Source organism: Drosophila navojoa, chromosome 2 (assembly GCF_054131105.1).
Source record: "Drosophila navojoa isolate 15081-1374.11 chromosome 2, UAZ_NAV_1.0, whole genome shotgun sequence".
Taxonomy (NCBI): domain Eukaryota; kingdom Metazoa; phylum Arthropoda; class Insecta; order Diptera; family Drosophilidae; genus Drosophila; species Drosophila navojoa.
Genome location: NC_142890.1, coordinates 14,302,443 through 14,316,480, shown reverse-complemented (window position 1 = coordinate 14,316,480; position 14,038 = coordinate 14,302,443). Strand labels below are relative to the sequence as shown.

The following is a 14,038-nucleotide window of genomic DNA, read 5'->3' as shown; positions in this document are numbered from 1 at the left end:
GTTGTGTGATTAAGCCAACTGCATAATCCAGTGTTGTATGCCTGCTATTTGGCCTTATTGATGGCACATTCAATGATTAATTGCCAACTGCACATACACATTTACTGTTGTAGTCCATGTTGTCAACGAGCTCCGGCTAATTTGCATGTTAAAGCTGTTTAGTGTAGCACTTGTGTAATCCTGAAGAGCAATCGAGCAATCGATGCATTTAATGAATGATTAAAAAGAAAGAAATTCAATTCTGCATTTATTTGCATTCGCCGGCGATGGACGTCAATCAATGGGGCATATGTATATCAATCGGCACGCCCACAAACCAATTGGCCTGCAGCTCTGCGTGTTTGTTTGAGCATTTAGCGCGCTTAAGTGCATATTAACCGCGTTTGTTCACTCCCAGTTCGCCTGGGCTTAAGCGGCTTACATGCTTGACAACATGTACAACATGTCGTATGCGTTATATTTTAATTATGAAAGAGTTGACCCAGATAAGGAACGCAAAGAGCGCCAGTGTGAGTGAGTGTGGGTGTGAGTGTGTGTGTGTGTGTGAGTAAAGTTAAGCCGGGGAATGTAAATAGTGCGCTCATTATCATAAAGATATCCTGTGCCTGATGCAAGTGCCACCGCGGCTTTATTAAAAGCCCATTAACTATGGCAATCGAGGGGGCCAATTTGCATGGCGCTTGGAGTGGGCAAGAGAGGAGACGGCGCTGTGACCACAAACAAATTGCACGGGCGTGACAATTGCGAAGAAACAGAAATCATGGCGATTGATACAGAGATGAGAGATGCAGAGTGTGTGTGTGTGTGTGAGAGAGAGAGAGAGAGAGAGAGGGAGATGGCAGAATGGGAGCATAAGCTAGGCAAACATTTGTTTAGGCATTTGCACATGGCGTTCATCATGGCTCTCGCATGTATAACGGAAATTGATAAAGAAATTTGTATTGTGGCAAGCATGAAAACACACGCACGCACACCCACACACACACTTACAGCATATTGTGGGCATCGTCATGCTCATGCTGTAGTTTTTGGTAGGCGAGCAGGACATCTCTCATAGCTCGCTTGCGGTCAATTTTTGCCTGATATGTCAATTTAATATGATTTATGGGAATTATTCCATCGGTCTCTCTTTGACTCGCTCTCTCTCTGTCTCTCTTTCTGTCTTTGTTTTCTTTTTTTTTTGTGTTTAGCTTGTAACAATTGTTTTTCATTTAGCCTGTTAACATCGTGTTCATCACAATAAGTGCTGTATGCATCTATGCCTCTCTCTCTCTGTCTTCCTCTCTTTCTCTCTCTCTCTTTCTTTCCCTTTGTCGCTCCGTCTCTCTCGTTTTCTATTTGTTCGATTGCTTCTTTTTCCTCTAGTTGTGTGAGTGATGACCCGAGGCTGCCTGTCTGGCTGCCTCATGTCCGTTGATTGAGCGCTGTTTGGCACAGTGGGACGGACGGCTTTGTTCTATAGAATTTAATTGATTTGCCTGCCAGCTTATATCTATCTGCGCCCAGTCTCCGCACGTCCATTCCATTCCCTCGAATGGCATTTAGGGTCGCGAACGTCACTTAATAACTTTGAATTAAATGTAAGCGCCGCAAAGTATGCAATAATTGATGCAGCCACGCCAGCGGGCAGGCAGAGCACAATAATGCAACGCCCAGCCAACAATGCCTGCTCTCTCTCTCTCTCTCTCCCTCTCTTTTTGTCTGTCTGTCTCTCTTGCTGCAATGGGGCTCTTTGTTCGCGTTAGTATTGTGGTGCACTGGCTATGGGAACCACTTAAGCCTCGAGTAGCCAGAAGAGCCTGACGCTTTGACAATTCGCTTAAGCCCCGGCGCATCATTTATCATTGCGGGCAGCGGTTGAGTCCGCCCGGTCAGCATAAATTAGGGCTGCAAAATTTAATGTGGTCAGCTGGGAATGGAGTATAATCGCGGCTTTTGGGTGACTGTGCGCCAAGCTAATTTCATAATCAAAAGCGAATCAGAAGTTGCCAACTGGGAGGCATCCCATTTGATTGGATTAAATGCGCCACATAAATAAACATAATCAGGCGTGTGCTCGGCGAGTGCTTCGGCTAAAAAGCCAAATCCCGCTTTACCTTGTTGCCTTTGAATTACAAATCATGTCGCCACTTAGTCGCTGCCCTTATTCATGCGTGCATGTTGGCCCAGAATCCGTTTTTTATTTGCTGCTTGTTTTTTTTTGTTGTTTAGTTTCGGCAGTTGGAGCATCCCTTTGATGTTTGGCGTGGCCCTTGTGACACACATCGTAAATATTCAAGCTGAATTCAAATGCACTTACGAGCGAGCGCACTGCTGTGGTGTGGCTGCCTGTGCTCCACTCTAAGTGCTAACAAGTGTCTCATTGAACCACGGCCAAAACAAGACTCAAATCAATTTATATACTTGTCAGACTCGCCCACCACTCATGAGTGTGTGTGTGTGCGTGTGTGTGTGTGTTGTAATTGTCCTGCATTCACTTGAAGCTCCATTTCCACATTTTTGGCAGATGTTGGCGCGGTCGAGTCAAGAGCTCGACTGTCTCTAAGGGCGCCGTTGGACTTGACCATTGAACTTGGGGCGAGGGCGCCATGGCAAGAACGAAAACAAAAGTCGGCTACAAATCTCGGCCAACAAATACTCGTAAGACTCGAACCCAAGACAAGAGGCAAAGGCCATGTGCTGAGTGGCAGATGTCACTTGCGACGGACTGCTGACAAGACGGCAAAGGCAGAGCGTGAGTGTGTGAGTGTGAGTGCGTGTGTGTGAGTGTGTGAGTGTGCGTATGTGTACGTGTTTTACTGAGTTTCTACCCAGCAGGAAATTTGAGCATATAATAAACCAAATAGAATTTCTTGAAGAAACAACTTTTATACGCAGCTCAGGTATGAAATCTTGCAGCTGAAAAAGTATTAATAAGGCTTTAATAAAATTCTTTTTATTTCATCAGTAAAAACGGCATTGTTTAAAGCCACACTTAAGAGGCCCATAGAAATGCTATAAATTCTCCTTCTATGACAGCCTAAATAATGCATGGAAATGTAACCAACGCAGTTTCCTGCCGGGTTATGGTTTTTGTTTTTGCAAGTTTTTTGGCTTTAGACTGCTTGACTGACTGACTGACTGGTTGGCTGACTGGGTGACTGTCAAAGCTGAATGGGCTGCTGGGCTGCTGGGCTGACGGCAACAACACGCGCTATTTATAAACATTATGACACAAACGAATTGTCATACAATTTGTCAACAGCACAAGCACAAGTGTGCCAGCTCCGTCTGGGGCGCTTTGAGGGTGCTTTGTTTTCTTTTCTTTGTTGGTTTTATTATGAATTCAGTTGGCTTCTGGTTTATTATACCCTAAGCGCTTGAAGGCTTAATCTTTGACTGGATATTCCTAATCCGTATGCCTAACAAGTTTGTTTCGCATCAACAGCACGAACGAGCTTTCCACATATTAATTGAATTAATTTTTACGCATGGTCTGGCAGCAGAGTTCAATTGCGCTTTATAGGGTATACCACATAATAGAGTATTTTTAAATTCATCATTTAGCTGATGTTTTGGCTTGCTCTTTAATTTGCATTATCATAGTAAGTCGTCAATGTCATTGTCTCTGCTCGGTTCGCATGTTTGTCACTGTCTCTGCCTGGTACGCCTCATATCTTACTTGAAGGGCTTAAGCGGGAGGGGGGGTGGTTGGACTGACGTATTCACTTATGGGCCGAAAGCGACTTGCTCTCCCGCTCTCTTCTTGCCAATTTTGATGAAGTTGTATGCATAAACATGTCGCGTAGCGCCAGTTGCGCTGACAAGCGACAATGAGCCTTCAAATTTGTAACAACTTTTTGTTGCCCCGGCAACATCTTGTCCATCAGTCAACTCCCAACTTCCAGGCACCCCCTAAACCCCCCCCCCCCCCCCCATACAGCACTTTTGGGGTTGTTCTGAATGTCATTTGGCTGTCATCAAACTAAATCGCACATGAAATTCACCATGTGTCTCGCATGTCTGCATGGAGCACGAGACTAATCGTAGTCAAACAGAATGCCACTAACCAAGATTGATGGCCCCAATGGTTGGGCTGAATTTGAATTGAAGGCAACAACTAGAACTAGTTCCAGCATTTAATTAGCCGCAGCGCCCCGCACAGTATTGCAACTCATTCAAACTGAGAGCTAGTTAACTGTATAATAGCACTATTTTGAGAGTGGCTGATGTAACTATTGGCTTAAACTACAAATTTCACTCTTTAGTGTGGAATGTGGCCCTCGATTGAGTATAATACTTGCAAAGATTGCTAGGGAGCTGCGTTAGAGTTCTGTCAAAAACAAATACAAGGCAAGGCACTTGGAGTTGAAGTTGGCTAATGGAAAATTGTGCATATAAAATATAAAATAAAAATCATTTGATATATGTCTAAGGCAATTGTAAAAATTTTACAAAATCTAATTTGGAAATACAGATTAAAATTTGTATAAAAAAATGTAGTTTAAATAAACTAAGAGAAATGCTGCATTCATGTTCTAAAATCAATTTAATTTTTTTTTTGCAAATTTTAATTTTAAACGAAAAAAAAAAAAAGAAAAAAAAAAACATCTGGATGTTTAAATATTGTCAAGTATTTAATAATCGAATACACTTTTGTATATAGAAATGCTTGAAAATTAAATAATAATCGCATAATAATTTAAGGCATTAGGAAATATTTTTTCAAATTTTAATTTTAAACAAAAACCAATCAAAAAAAAAAAAAAAAAAAAAAAAAAAAAAAAAAAAAAAAATAAAAAAAATAAAGGCAAAAGACTTGGGCAGAAACAGTCTTGAAATATTTTCAAGTATTTAATAATCGTAAATTATAATTGAAATATAATTTAATAATTTTCTATAATAACGAATAAATGTGAACTAAGTCTTCACTGTCCAGTCAAGTAGAAATAGCTAAATTTGTGCGTTAAAATAACGTACGTCTATTTGATAGCTGGTATTAGTGAGTGAACGGCATTTAGGCAAGTCTCATTTTGATATCAATCATTGGCAGCTTGCGCAGCATTTAAATAATTTCTCAATTTCTTACAGATTTCGTGCTGCTTGCCAATTAAATTTGAATCAAATTATGCTGCTGCTGAATCAAATTTGGAGCCGGCCGAGCGGCTGCCTGCGCTGCCTTCGCTGCCTGCGCTTCGCCTCGAGCTGAGTGCGTAGCGTTTGTCAGTTTTGGCAATTAATTGAATTTTGTTGTCGAAACTGCAAACATTTGATAACAAATTAGTTTACTAATTTCAATCTTAAAAAACAATTAGGCTGCTCGAGCGATAAGGCGAGCGCACGACAAGCGGACGCCGACCGGCGACAACTTGTGACAGTTGTGCGTAGTTGGAAGTTGGCCGTCCTGCGCTGGCAGGGAGTCCTGGCCGGACGAGGACAAATATATATAGATTACTTGGCCTGCCCTTGTTTGCACTTTGCTGCCCGGCCATTTGTTTTTGCTGTTCACTGCGTCGTTGCGTCATTATTGCTTCATATTTTTTTCTGCTTTTCTGCTTTTTGAAAATGTTATTCATATTTATTTAGCTGAACAACAGCCTGTTCTTGTTTCGGGCCATGCTGTTCTGTTTAGAGTAATTTTTTTTCTGTCGTTCATTAACGAAGAATCAAATCATTTGCAGGGGGCGAGGCTCGGCATTTATGAAATTAAATTGAATGTTAGAATAACAATCTTCATGTTGCCGCTTTGTGTTAATTAAATGCTGTCATAATGCTGTTTAGATATACATATATACATATATATATTCCTACGGGCTGGGGGACTCACCTTAGATCGATGTACTGGTAGACAGATGTGATGCCCAGGTTGAAGTAGACGGGCACAAACATGAAGCAGACGATGGGATAGGCGCTCATCATGCCGTATATTATCTCCCACATGGCCGAGCCGCGATAGTACAGCTCACTGGGGTAGCCTGGTAAAGGCAAATGAGATCTTTAGTTGAGGTGGATGCTGAATGGTGATTGGTGGCTGCTCACTCACCCAGGACTGATCGTACGCCGAGTGTGCCACGCGCTATGGATATCATGACAGCCACTAGGGATACGCCGCCCGTGGCAAAAACGTAATCCGCCTTGCTGCGCTGCTTGCTCTTGCCGAAGATGCGTGTCCAGAGTGGCCCCAAGACGGTAAGCGCTATAAAAGCCACGAACATGAAGTAATCCCAGCCCAGAGTGCTCAAATCCTTGGCCATGTTGCTGCTGCAGAGATAGAAGAGCCATAATGCAAAAATCAAATACCAACTTGGTCAAAATAACTTTTCAGCGGGGCAATGGGCAAGGGGCAAGGGGCAGGGGGCAGGGGGCGGAGGCGGAGGCGATGGCGCTGGGTGCGTGGTGTACGTGTTTTTGCGGGCTGTTGTCAAAACGTTTTCCAGCATAGTTGAACATGTGCATATTAGTCACGCTCGGTGCACATAATGCCAACACCGTCAACGTTGAAACTTTGGCCACATTGTTGCATATCCGCAGGCGCGTGGCTCGCGTGGGTTGCGTCTGCGGTTGCCACCCTCCCCTCGCTGTTGCCGCTGCCCGTCGCAAGCTCATGCAGCAAGCCAATAGCCTCCGCCAAAAAAAGGGACAATCTACGAGTGAGCATGTGTGTGAGTGTGTCCGTGTGTGTGTGTGTGTGGCTTTGGCGCCAGAGCAAATGAGTTAAAACAAAGCAAAATGTTGTGCGCTACAAAATTTATGGACTGTGTCCCTTTGCCTGCACTGTTCACATTTGTATTCACCAAGCCAGCCAGACACCCAGCCAGACAGCCAGACAGACACACACTGGTGCCTTACTGTCTTCCCACACCTAAGCGTGTAGGTGTGGTCTTAGCGGCGACAAGTTGCTAGTGGGCCACAAAGTGGGCAGCTTATATGCGATTTGCTTTGCAACTTTGTATTGCGCCCCATGTACTCGAAAAAGAACATAACCAAAGCCAAATCCAGAGTCGGAGTCGGAGCCAACTGTTGATCCGCTTGAGCAGAGCACCCAAAAATTGTAGGGTCTTGTACAATTGCTTAGCTCAACTTATATGCTCTAAATACGCTTTATGGCCTTGCCGTGTATATTCTAACCGTATCGCAGTATGTAGAACTTATTCAAAATAGTTTTGCCCTTGAAGTGCATGCGGAGCTGAACGATATTTGCTTTGCAATATTTTTTTAGCTATTCTTTTAGCGGATTTTGCTGATCGTTCCGCTATTTATGCTTCGAATATAAATGATTTAGTTAGCTATTAATAATAGTCTGGTTGAGCTTAGTGGATGGCATATCCTTGAGTCAAAATAAAACTAATTTGTAGTTAATAAAATATGGAAATAATAAAGGGCAGATAATTAATTTATGTTGAACTTGTTAAGCTGCCAATTGGGTAGTAAAAAGTCTGTTTTAATAAAGAAATAAAAATTAAAAAAAAAAAACAATAATTAATTTACTATAATATGAGCTAGAATATATGCTTATTTTTTTATTTTTATTTATTTTTTATTTTATTTTATTTTTTTTTAGATTTTTTGGAATCGAATATCCTTTAAAGAGAGCAGATTCTCTCATATGAACATAAACTTGAGCGACTTGCATGCCAATATAAATATAAATACATAAACATACACAATTATATAATAATATTTATATCTGTATATCTGTATACACAAATATATTATAATATGTATATCTGTAAAGCCCATCTGTGCTGCCTTTAGCTATTTTTCGTAAATAAATAAATTATCAATTCGCTTTTTGCTTGCGGGAATTTACATTTCGACAACAAATGATTATTATATTGATATCAAAGATCAAGTTTTGTGAACTGAACTTTTGCACCAGCTGCTGGCATGCCAAATGGTAATTAATGAATTCGAAATTGAAATGCATTGCCGTTTTGCCGTTTGTATCTGTTGAAGGTGGTTTCAATTACAATTTCAAATAGAAATTCGTTATGTAAGAGTGTTATCACAAATTACTCATACGCCCGATTAAACGGGCATCTGGATACAAATTGTAAATTTCATTTATTACGTACTCATTCGATCATTATTATTATTGTTATTATTATTATCAGCATGATGTCCAACTAATTGACAGCACGTAACAGACAGCTATGGGAGATATTTGGGTGTTTGTATGTGTGTGTTCGTGTGTGTTTTTATTTGTGTCATTTGCTGTCCCTTAAGCTTTCATCTGACACTCTGTCTGGCTTTTGTTTTGCCTTTCTGTACAAACTATTAGTCATGTTTTTTTCTGGCTTACTTGCGTTCTTTGTGCTCTTTTATTTTTTGCTTTCCTTCTCGTTTGGTCTCTGCTTTTTTTGATAATGGAAACTCACATTTAAACGGCACAGCTGCCCAGAGCTGACAGCTGTCCAGTTGTACTGGCTGGCCGGCAGTCAGCTCTCTCCTTGGCCATGTGATAAGCAGGGCCAAAGCCACGACCAAAGGTCCTCCATTGTTCGCCTGAACTTGAGCGAAAAATGTTATTTTCTGCTTTCTGAGCTTAAGCAAATTATCCGTATTGAGAGCGCTTTGTTACCTGCTGCTGCTGCTGCCGTTGCTGCTGCTGCTGTTCCCGGATTCCGTATTTAATTCCGTTTAGCCAACGCTTTGGGGGTCGGAGCAGCAGCTGACACTGAAAGGCGACGTGTCTGCAGGGCCATCATCGCACACATTTCCAATAGACAGCAGCGACAATTTGCGCACATTTTCATCAAGTATGTAAAACGCTGCCAAAACTAAGCCACATGTATGCATAAGTGAGCGGGACAGGAAGCCCCATTCGAGATTGGCTGGTGGGGCGTTTGACATATCAAAGTTTCTCATGACATGTCATGGGAGTGGAGCTCAAGTAGTCGCGCTGAGGGCTTGTGGACTGCAGCCGGAAAGTCTTGGGCGCTCACATCCCGTTACGCCGAAAAACACTTGCAGTTAATATTCATGCACTTTTGGCGCAGCTTGAAAAATTATACGAAGGTTGGCGACATGTGTGCGCCGCGCTGGCGAAGGAGTCGTCGATGCCAAGGATCATAAATTATAAAGCAGCCTGGAGCAGCAGCCACGACAGCGCCAACAGCAACAAACACCGCCAAACCTCTGAGAGTCGTTGACATGTCGGGAGTCTTGGCAGGCCATTGTGTGTGCCTGAAGCTGACAGCCACAATGGAAAGTTATTAAAAAAACTGATGCTGCGATAAGCGAAAGAGCTCCAAATATAACAACAAAAAAAAAAAGGAGACAAAGAGCGAGACAGAGAGAGAGGGAGAGGGAGAGTAAGAGAGCGGGCATCGCATAAACCAAAAATTTATGCTACTCATGAAATATTCAACATGCGTGACACAAGATCCAAATATCCGCTAGATAATGCGCAAAAAACTCGACTCCAATGAAAATATCAAAAACACATTTGCCCAGACGCTACTTAATTTGCCATTGATGGTCGCTCTCAGCCACGCCTCGCGACCGCCCCCATCTATTTTTATATTTAAATTTTATTATACTCGTACTGCTGCCAGCTCCAGCTCCATCTCCACCCCGTCCCTGTCTCCGCCTTCTCTCTATTCTCTGCCATTTTGGCCATTTGCCTGGACTGGCTGTTTCCGCCTCGGACTTGGACTCGGCCACTGACAAATTGAAAATGTAATTTAGTCAAAGTGCAACATTGCGTTGCATACTTTGGCGCACGGTGGGCGTGGCCCAGGCCAACCAGCAACGCCTCAACTGTTGGCTAGCGTCCAAGCAGGCCAAAGGACACCAGCAGTTGCCGACTCAATATGGCTTTAAGTGCCCGCCATGACGCAAAACGTATGAAAAACTGTGCTCTTTGTTTTCGTTTCATTTTTCACCTCTGCACACACACACACACACACACACACATACACACGCCACACAGAGCAAAGAGCAAGAGCTGCATGTTTAATGCATGATTTTGCATTTTTATTTTCCATCAAGCCAAGCCACAAAAGGTGTGACCCGTCGGCCATCAGAGTCTGGCCAGCAAACGCCAACAACTTGATCAAAATTAATACCCTGTAATGTCCATAAAAAATGCAATTTGCTATTCATGAGCTTTTTGACCTTGCAAGCTATCAGACGACTCCATTATAGAAAATGCTCTGTAGATTAATTTTTTCTATTATAAAATGTTCATTGGGTTATCGTAAATTGTTTTTATATAAGCAGTTTATATTTTTATATTTTTCTATTACATTTATGTTTATTAATTGGTGAAATGGAGCATAACTGTTCGTCGACTACACTAGCTAGCACAGCTCACTTATTTGTTAGGACTTAAGCCGAGTCATTATGGTAATTGTCTTGTTAGCTTAAGCTGGGTGTGGCCCAATCGATCGAGCAAATTGATGTCAGCTCTTGCAAATTAAATGCACTAATGCAAAGATTGCGCTGTCAGGTAACTTCACTGTGATGCCTTGAACTCACTGAGAGTAGTAAAAGGGCAAAATCATTTTACGTAAATTCATTTAATAGACTGCTGAAGGCAGCTCTATATATATGATGGAAGAGCTCCCAAACTGAAGTTGAAGACTGCTAGAAGTCATGAATATATATGAAATTAAATAAAAACTACCCTGTAAAAGTTGAACGCATGAAAGTAAAAAGTTAGCTAGACCACTAAGAAAACTTAAGCGGCAAGGCTTGGCCTAAACTATTGGACTAAAACCTCCACAACTTGAAATCTCCATAACTCGATATGGAGTTCGACTCTTTTAATAATTTACTATCCCTATGACTCTATTTTTGATGTACTCCTTCTACTTAAAAAAAAAAAAAATAATAATAATAATAAAATAAAATAAAAAAATAAGAAAACAAAAATGAAAATTTAGGCAAAATAAAATTATTAAACAGAAAATTTGTTTACTGAGCAAAACTTTTGCTGTTTAATACACACGATAAAATCCTCTTATAATTTAGTTCAAAATTAAAAATTTCAATTAAATCGAGTGAAAGTTAAGAAGCTTAAAACGCAACAATTTAGTTTCGAGCACTTGCAATGAGGGATAAGTCGGAAATTCGTAAATTTCCGTACTAAAGCGCTTATAGGGCTTTCATAGAGAAGTGATGCTATAAAGTAAACTTAAGGCACTTGGCAAGTATTATGAGAAGCCAAAACTAGATTTATGGGGCACTTGCAGCGCTGTAGCAGCAGCAGCAGCAGCAGCGACAGAAGCTACCCCTTTTCATAGTCAACAATGTTGCTAGCTCGCAATGTATGCATTTCATTACAATGCATAAAACTTTTGACGCTCGCTGCATTTGCCGGTGCGTTCGGCTAATTAAAGTACGCGGCTAATTGGAAGTGGGGAGGAGGGGAATGCAGATTTATGCCAATCAGAAATGGATGGCATTGTTGCCAAAGTTGCTCATGATAGGTCTTAGCTTACAGCCACAATGTGGGCATAACTTTTGGTCCATCAAGCGCTTTAAGTTCTCATCCGTTGTCGCCCACACACAGCCGCAGGGGCCGGCACGCACCTCTTCAAGTTAATGTCGTGGCAATCGCGTTTGTCAGCTCGCTCAGCTCGCGCTCGCATTACTGTCGCCTTTCGTTTGGCGAATGGCCACGCCTCCTGTGCACGCCCCTTCAAACTGGATGGCAAGTGCAGTTAAGTCAAGTGGCAGCAAGTTACTTTTGTTTCGTTTGCCGTTGTCGTTTTCTTCCCCAGCTACTTATACCCTGTAATTGCAGCAAATGTACAAAACGGAGTATTTTCGCGTACTATATAGCCAACTAGCATATGGCCAAGAGCTGTGATCGATAGTACTATAACTAAAATATGAATTTAATCAGCGTTGCATTGCAGGAGCTGGGAAAGTTTCTTAGGAATGCTGATTGTGTTTCCTCTGTATATTTTCCATGTCAGCCTGGCAGATAGTTGGAATGCTCGCCTTGGCGTAGATAGTAACTTTGAGTTGTTCACTTTTGATTCGTAGTTGCTTTTAGCTGTATTTGTGCTGGTGTGCTGGTGCTTTTTGCAGCGGGAACTTTCATTGGGGTTTTCTTCTTCATTTTTGCCGCACGGCTGCTAAAAGTTGTTAAACACAAAACTTTGCCACTTAATACCAGTTCGGGTAATGAAATACGAGCATGGCAAGCCCCTCCCCGCGACGCGTCGCCAGCAAATTGAAGTTGAAGTATGCGGTTCACAAACTTCTGCCAACATGCAACTGTTTCAGCATTCTTTTTTTTGTGTTTCTTCTCTTTTGTTTTGGCAATATTTTTGTATTTTTTTAAATGATTTCATCGTCTTTGCTATTTTTCCCTCATTGCATTGGACAATTGTTTGTTAGCTGTTTTGCGTTGGTTCGTTTTGTTGCGTAGTTTTTACCCTTAACCGAGCGACCCTTCCACATGTTGCCCTTTGAATGCGTTGCGCGGTTTTTGGTCAAGTTTTGTTCGATTTCTCTTTGACCACGGCCACGTCTGACTTTGTAATGAGAAAAGTCATTGCTGCTGCCACGCCCCAAATGTGGCTCTGCTCGGACTTAAAATTCACTTGGCCTCTGCAACGACCACAAAATCATTTATCAAAGCAGACCAAAAAGCAAATACTTGCTGCACCACTTTGATACCCTTCCAATGTCCTTGACTATATCTATATATATATATATTTTTTTTTTGGTCGATAGACAGTGATGAGTCGGTCTAGCTATGCACTTCTGTCGGATTTTTGTGTATATGTGTATATAAATATCTTAAGTCAGTGTATTTAATATTCGCTTTGTCAAATTTTTCTGCTTCCTGCTTCTGTTTTTGTTGGCTTGAAATGCCAATATTTCAATCTGCTGCCAAGGGGTTAGAAATTACACACACACAGATGACAGTTGCTTGGAGAAACCTTCAGATTCCATGCTCTTGATTTCTGTTGCCCTTTGGCTGCAATTTATAATAACTCGTGCCGAATTCCGTAATTTATTTGCAGTCTGACTTTGAAATAGTGTCACGCGTCCTTCAAGTTTGTGAAAAATCTCAACTGCTGCTGCTGCTGGTGGCAGCATCAGAGTTCGCAGCAACAATTAGGCAGCTGGTGCGCTTTGGCAATTTGCGTGAGTCGCGTGGCCGCTGAAAAGTATGCTACAGCAAAGTGAGGCCAGGAAAAGCGACCACATGCTGTTAATTTGATCAACATCGTCCAGGGCTGGCTGGCCGGCTGGCTGGCCGTCTGTCTGGCAACACTTCATCATGGAAATTCGGTGGTCAGAGTTTCTTTTTGCAGCTCTCGTAATACCCGGCTTTTGTGCTACAGACATGCACAACTAATTTCACGTTGTCGCCACGTTCACGTTTACGTCCATGCTCCGGATGCCACACAGCAGCACTCGACACCATTGGAGGCTACTCGCCTTACACTCTCACTCTCACTCACTTACTCTCTCACTCTCCCTGCCCCTCCCCCTCCCGAGGTAGGGTGCTCTTCAGCTTGCTTTTCCTGTGTTACATATACATTGAGTTTTTTTTTTCTTTCCGCAGTTGCACTTTTGCTTTAACAAAGTTTTCATTACGCGTGCTCTGCTGTGTCCTTCCTCTCTTCAACTGGCAACTGCCCTCTAGGCCGTCAGCTCTGAACTGCTCTCCAGTTTCCAGCTGCCACCTGCCACCTGCCACCTGCCACCTGCTGTGGTCTACAATGGGCTTGCATTGTGGTGTTCCACTTGCGCTCCCCCTGCTCCTCGGCGCGCGCATTTCGCAAATAATTAGGTTAGTTAGTCCAGGGCGTTGAGTGGCCAGACTATGGCACCCACAGTTTTGCATATTAGGCATATTAACGCGTTTACCGTTGCCCCAGCCACTTGCAATACACTCCACAGCCACGCACAAACATTGTTCACTCCGGCTCTAACAATATTATGTACAACAACAATAAATGCCTGACACGTAGTCAATTGACTGGAGCAACTTTTTAATTTCCCAACTGGGCGAGTCTCAATGGGATCCTCGCAGATGTCTGTGTAGAGGCGAGTGTATCAATGAAGGTACATATGTTTGCTTTTGAAA

General features: G+C 42.4%; 1 protein-coding gene across 5 annotated transcripts in view; it reads right to left on the bottom strand.

Annotated features, from left to right (window-relative positions):
* Positions 1-14,038, bottom strand: part of LOC108659186 (sodium-coupled monocarboxylate transporter 1) — a 51,653-nt gene that overhangs the window by 5,728 nt on the left and 31,887 nt on the right. For all 5 annotated transcript variants that reach the window (XM_089256555.1, XM_089256557.1, XM_089256559.1 and 2 more), the window contains 2 exons: positions 6,023-6,240; positions 5,807-5,954 (listed from right to left, as the gene is read on the bottom strand). In XM_089256555.1, the coding sequence (XP_089112681.1) occupies positions 5,807-5,954; positions 6,023-6,233 (359 nt within the window). In that variant the 5' untranslated portion in view covers positions 6,234-6,240. The remainder of the gene's footprint in view (positions 1-5,806; positions 5,955-6,022; positions 6,241-14,038) is intronic.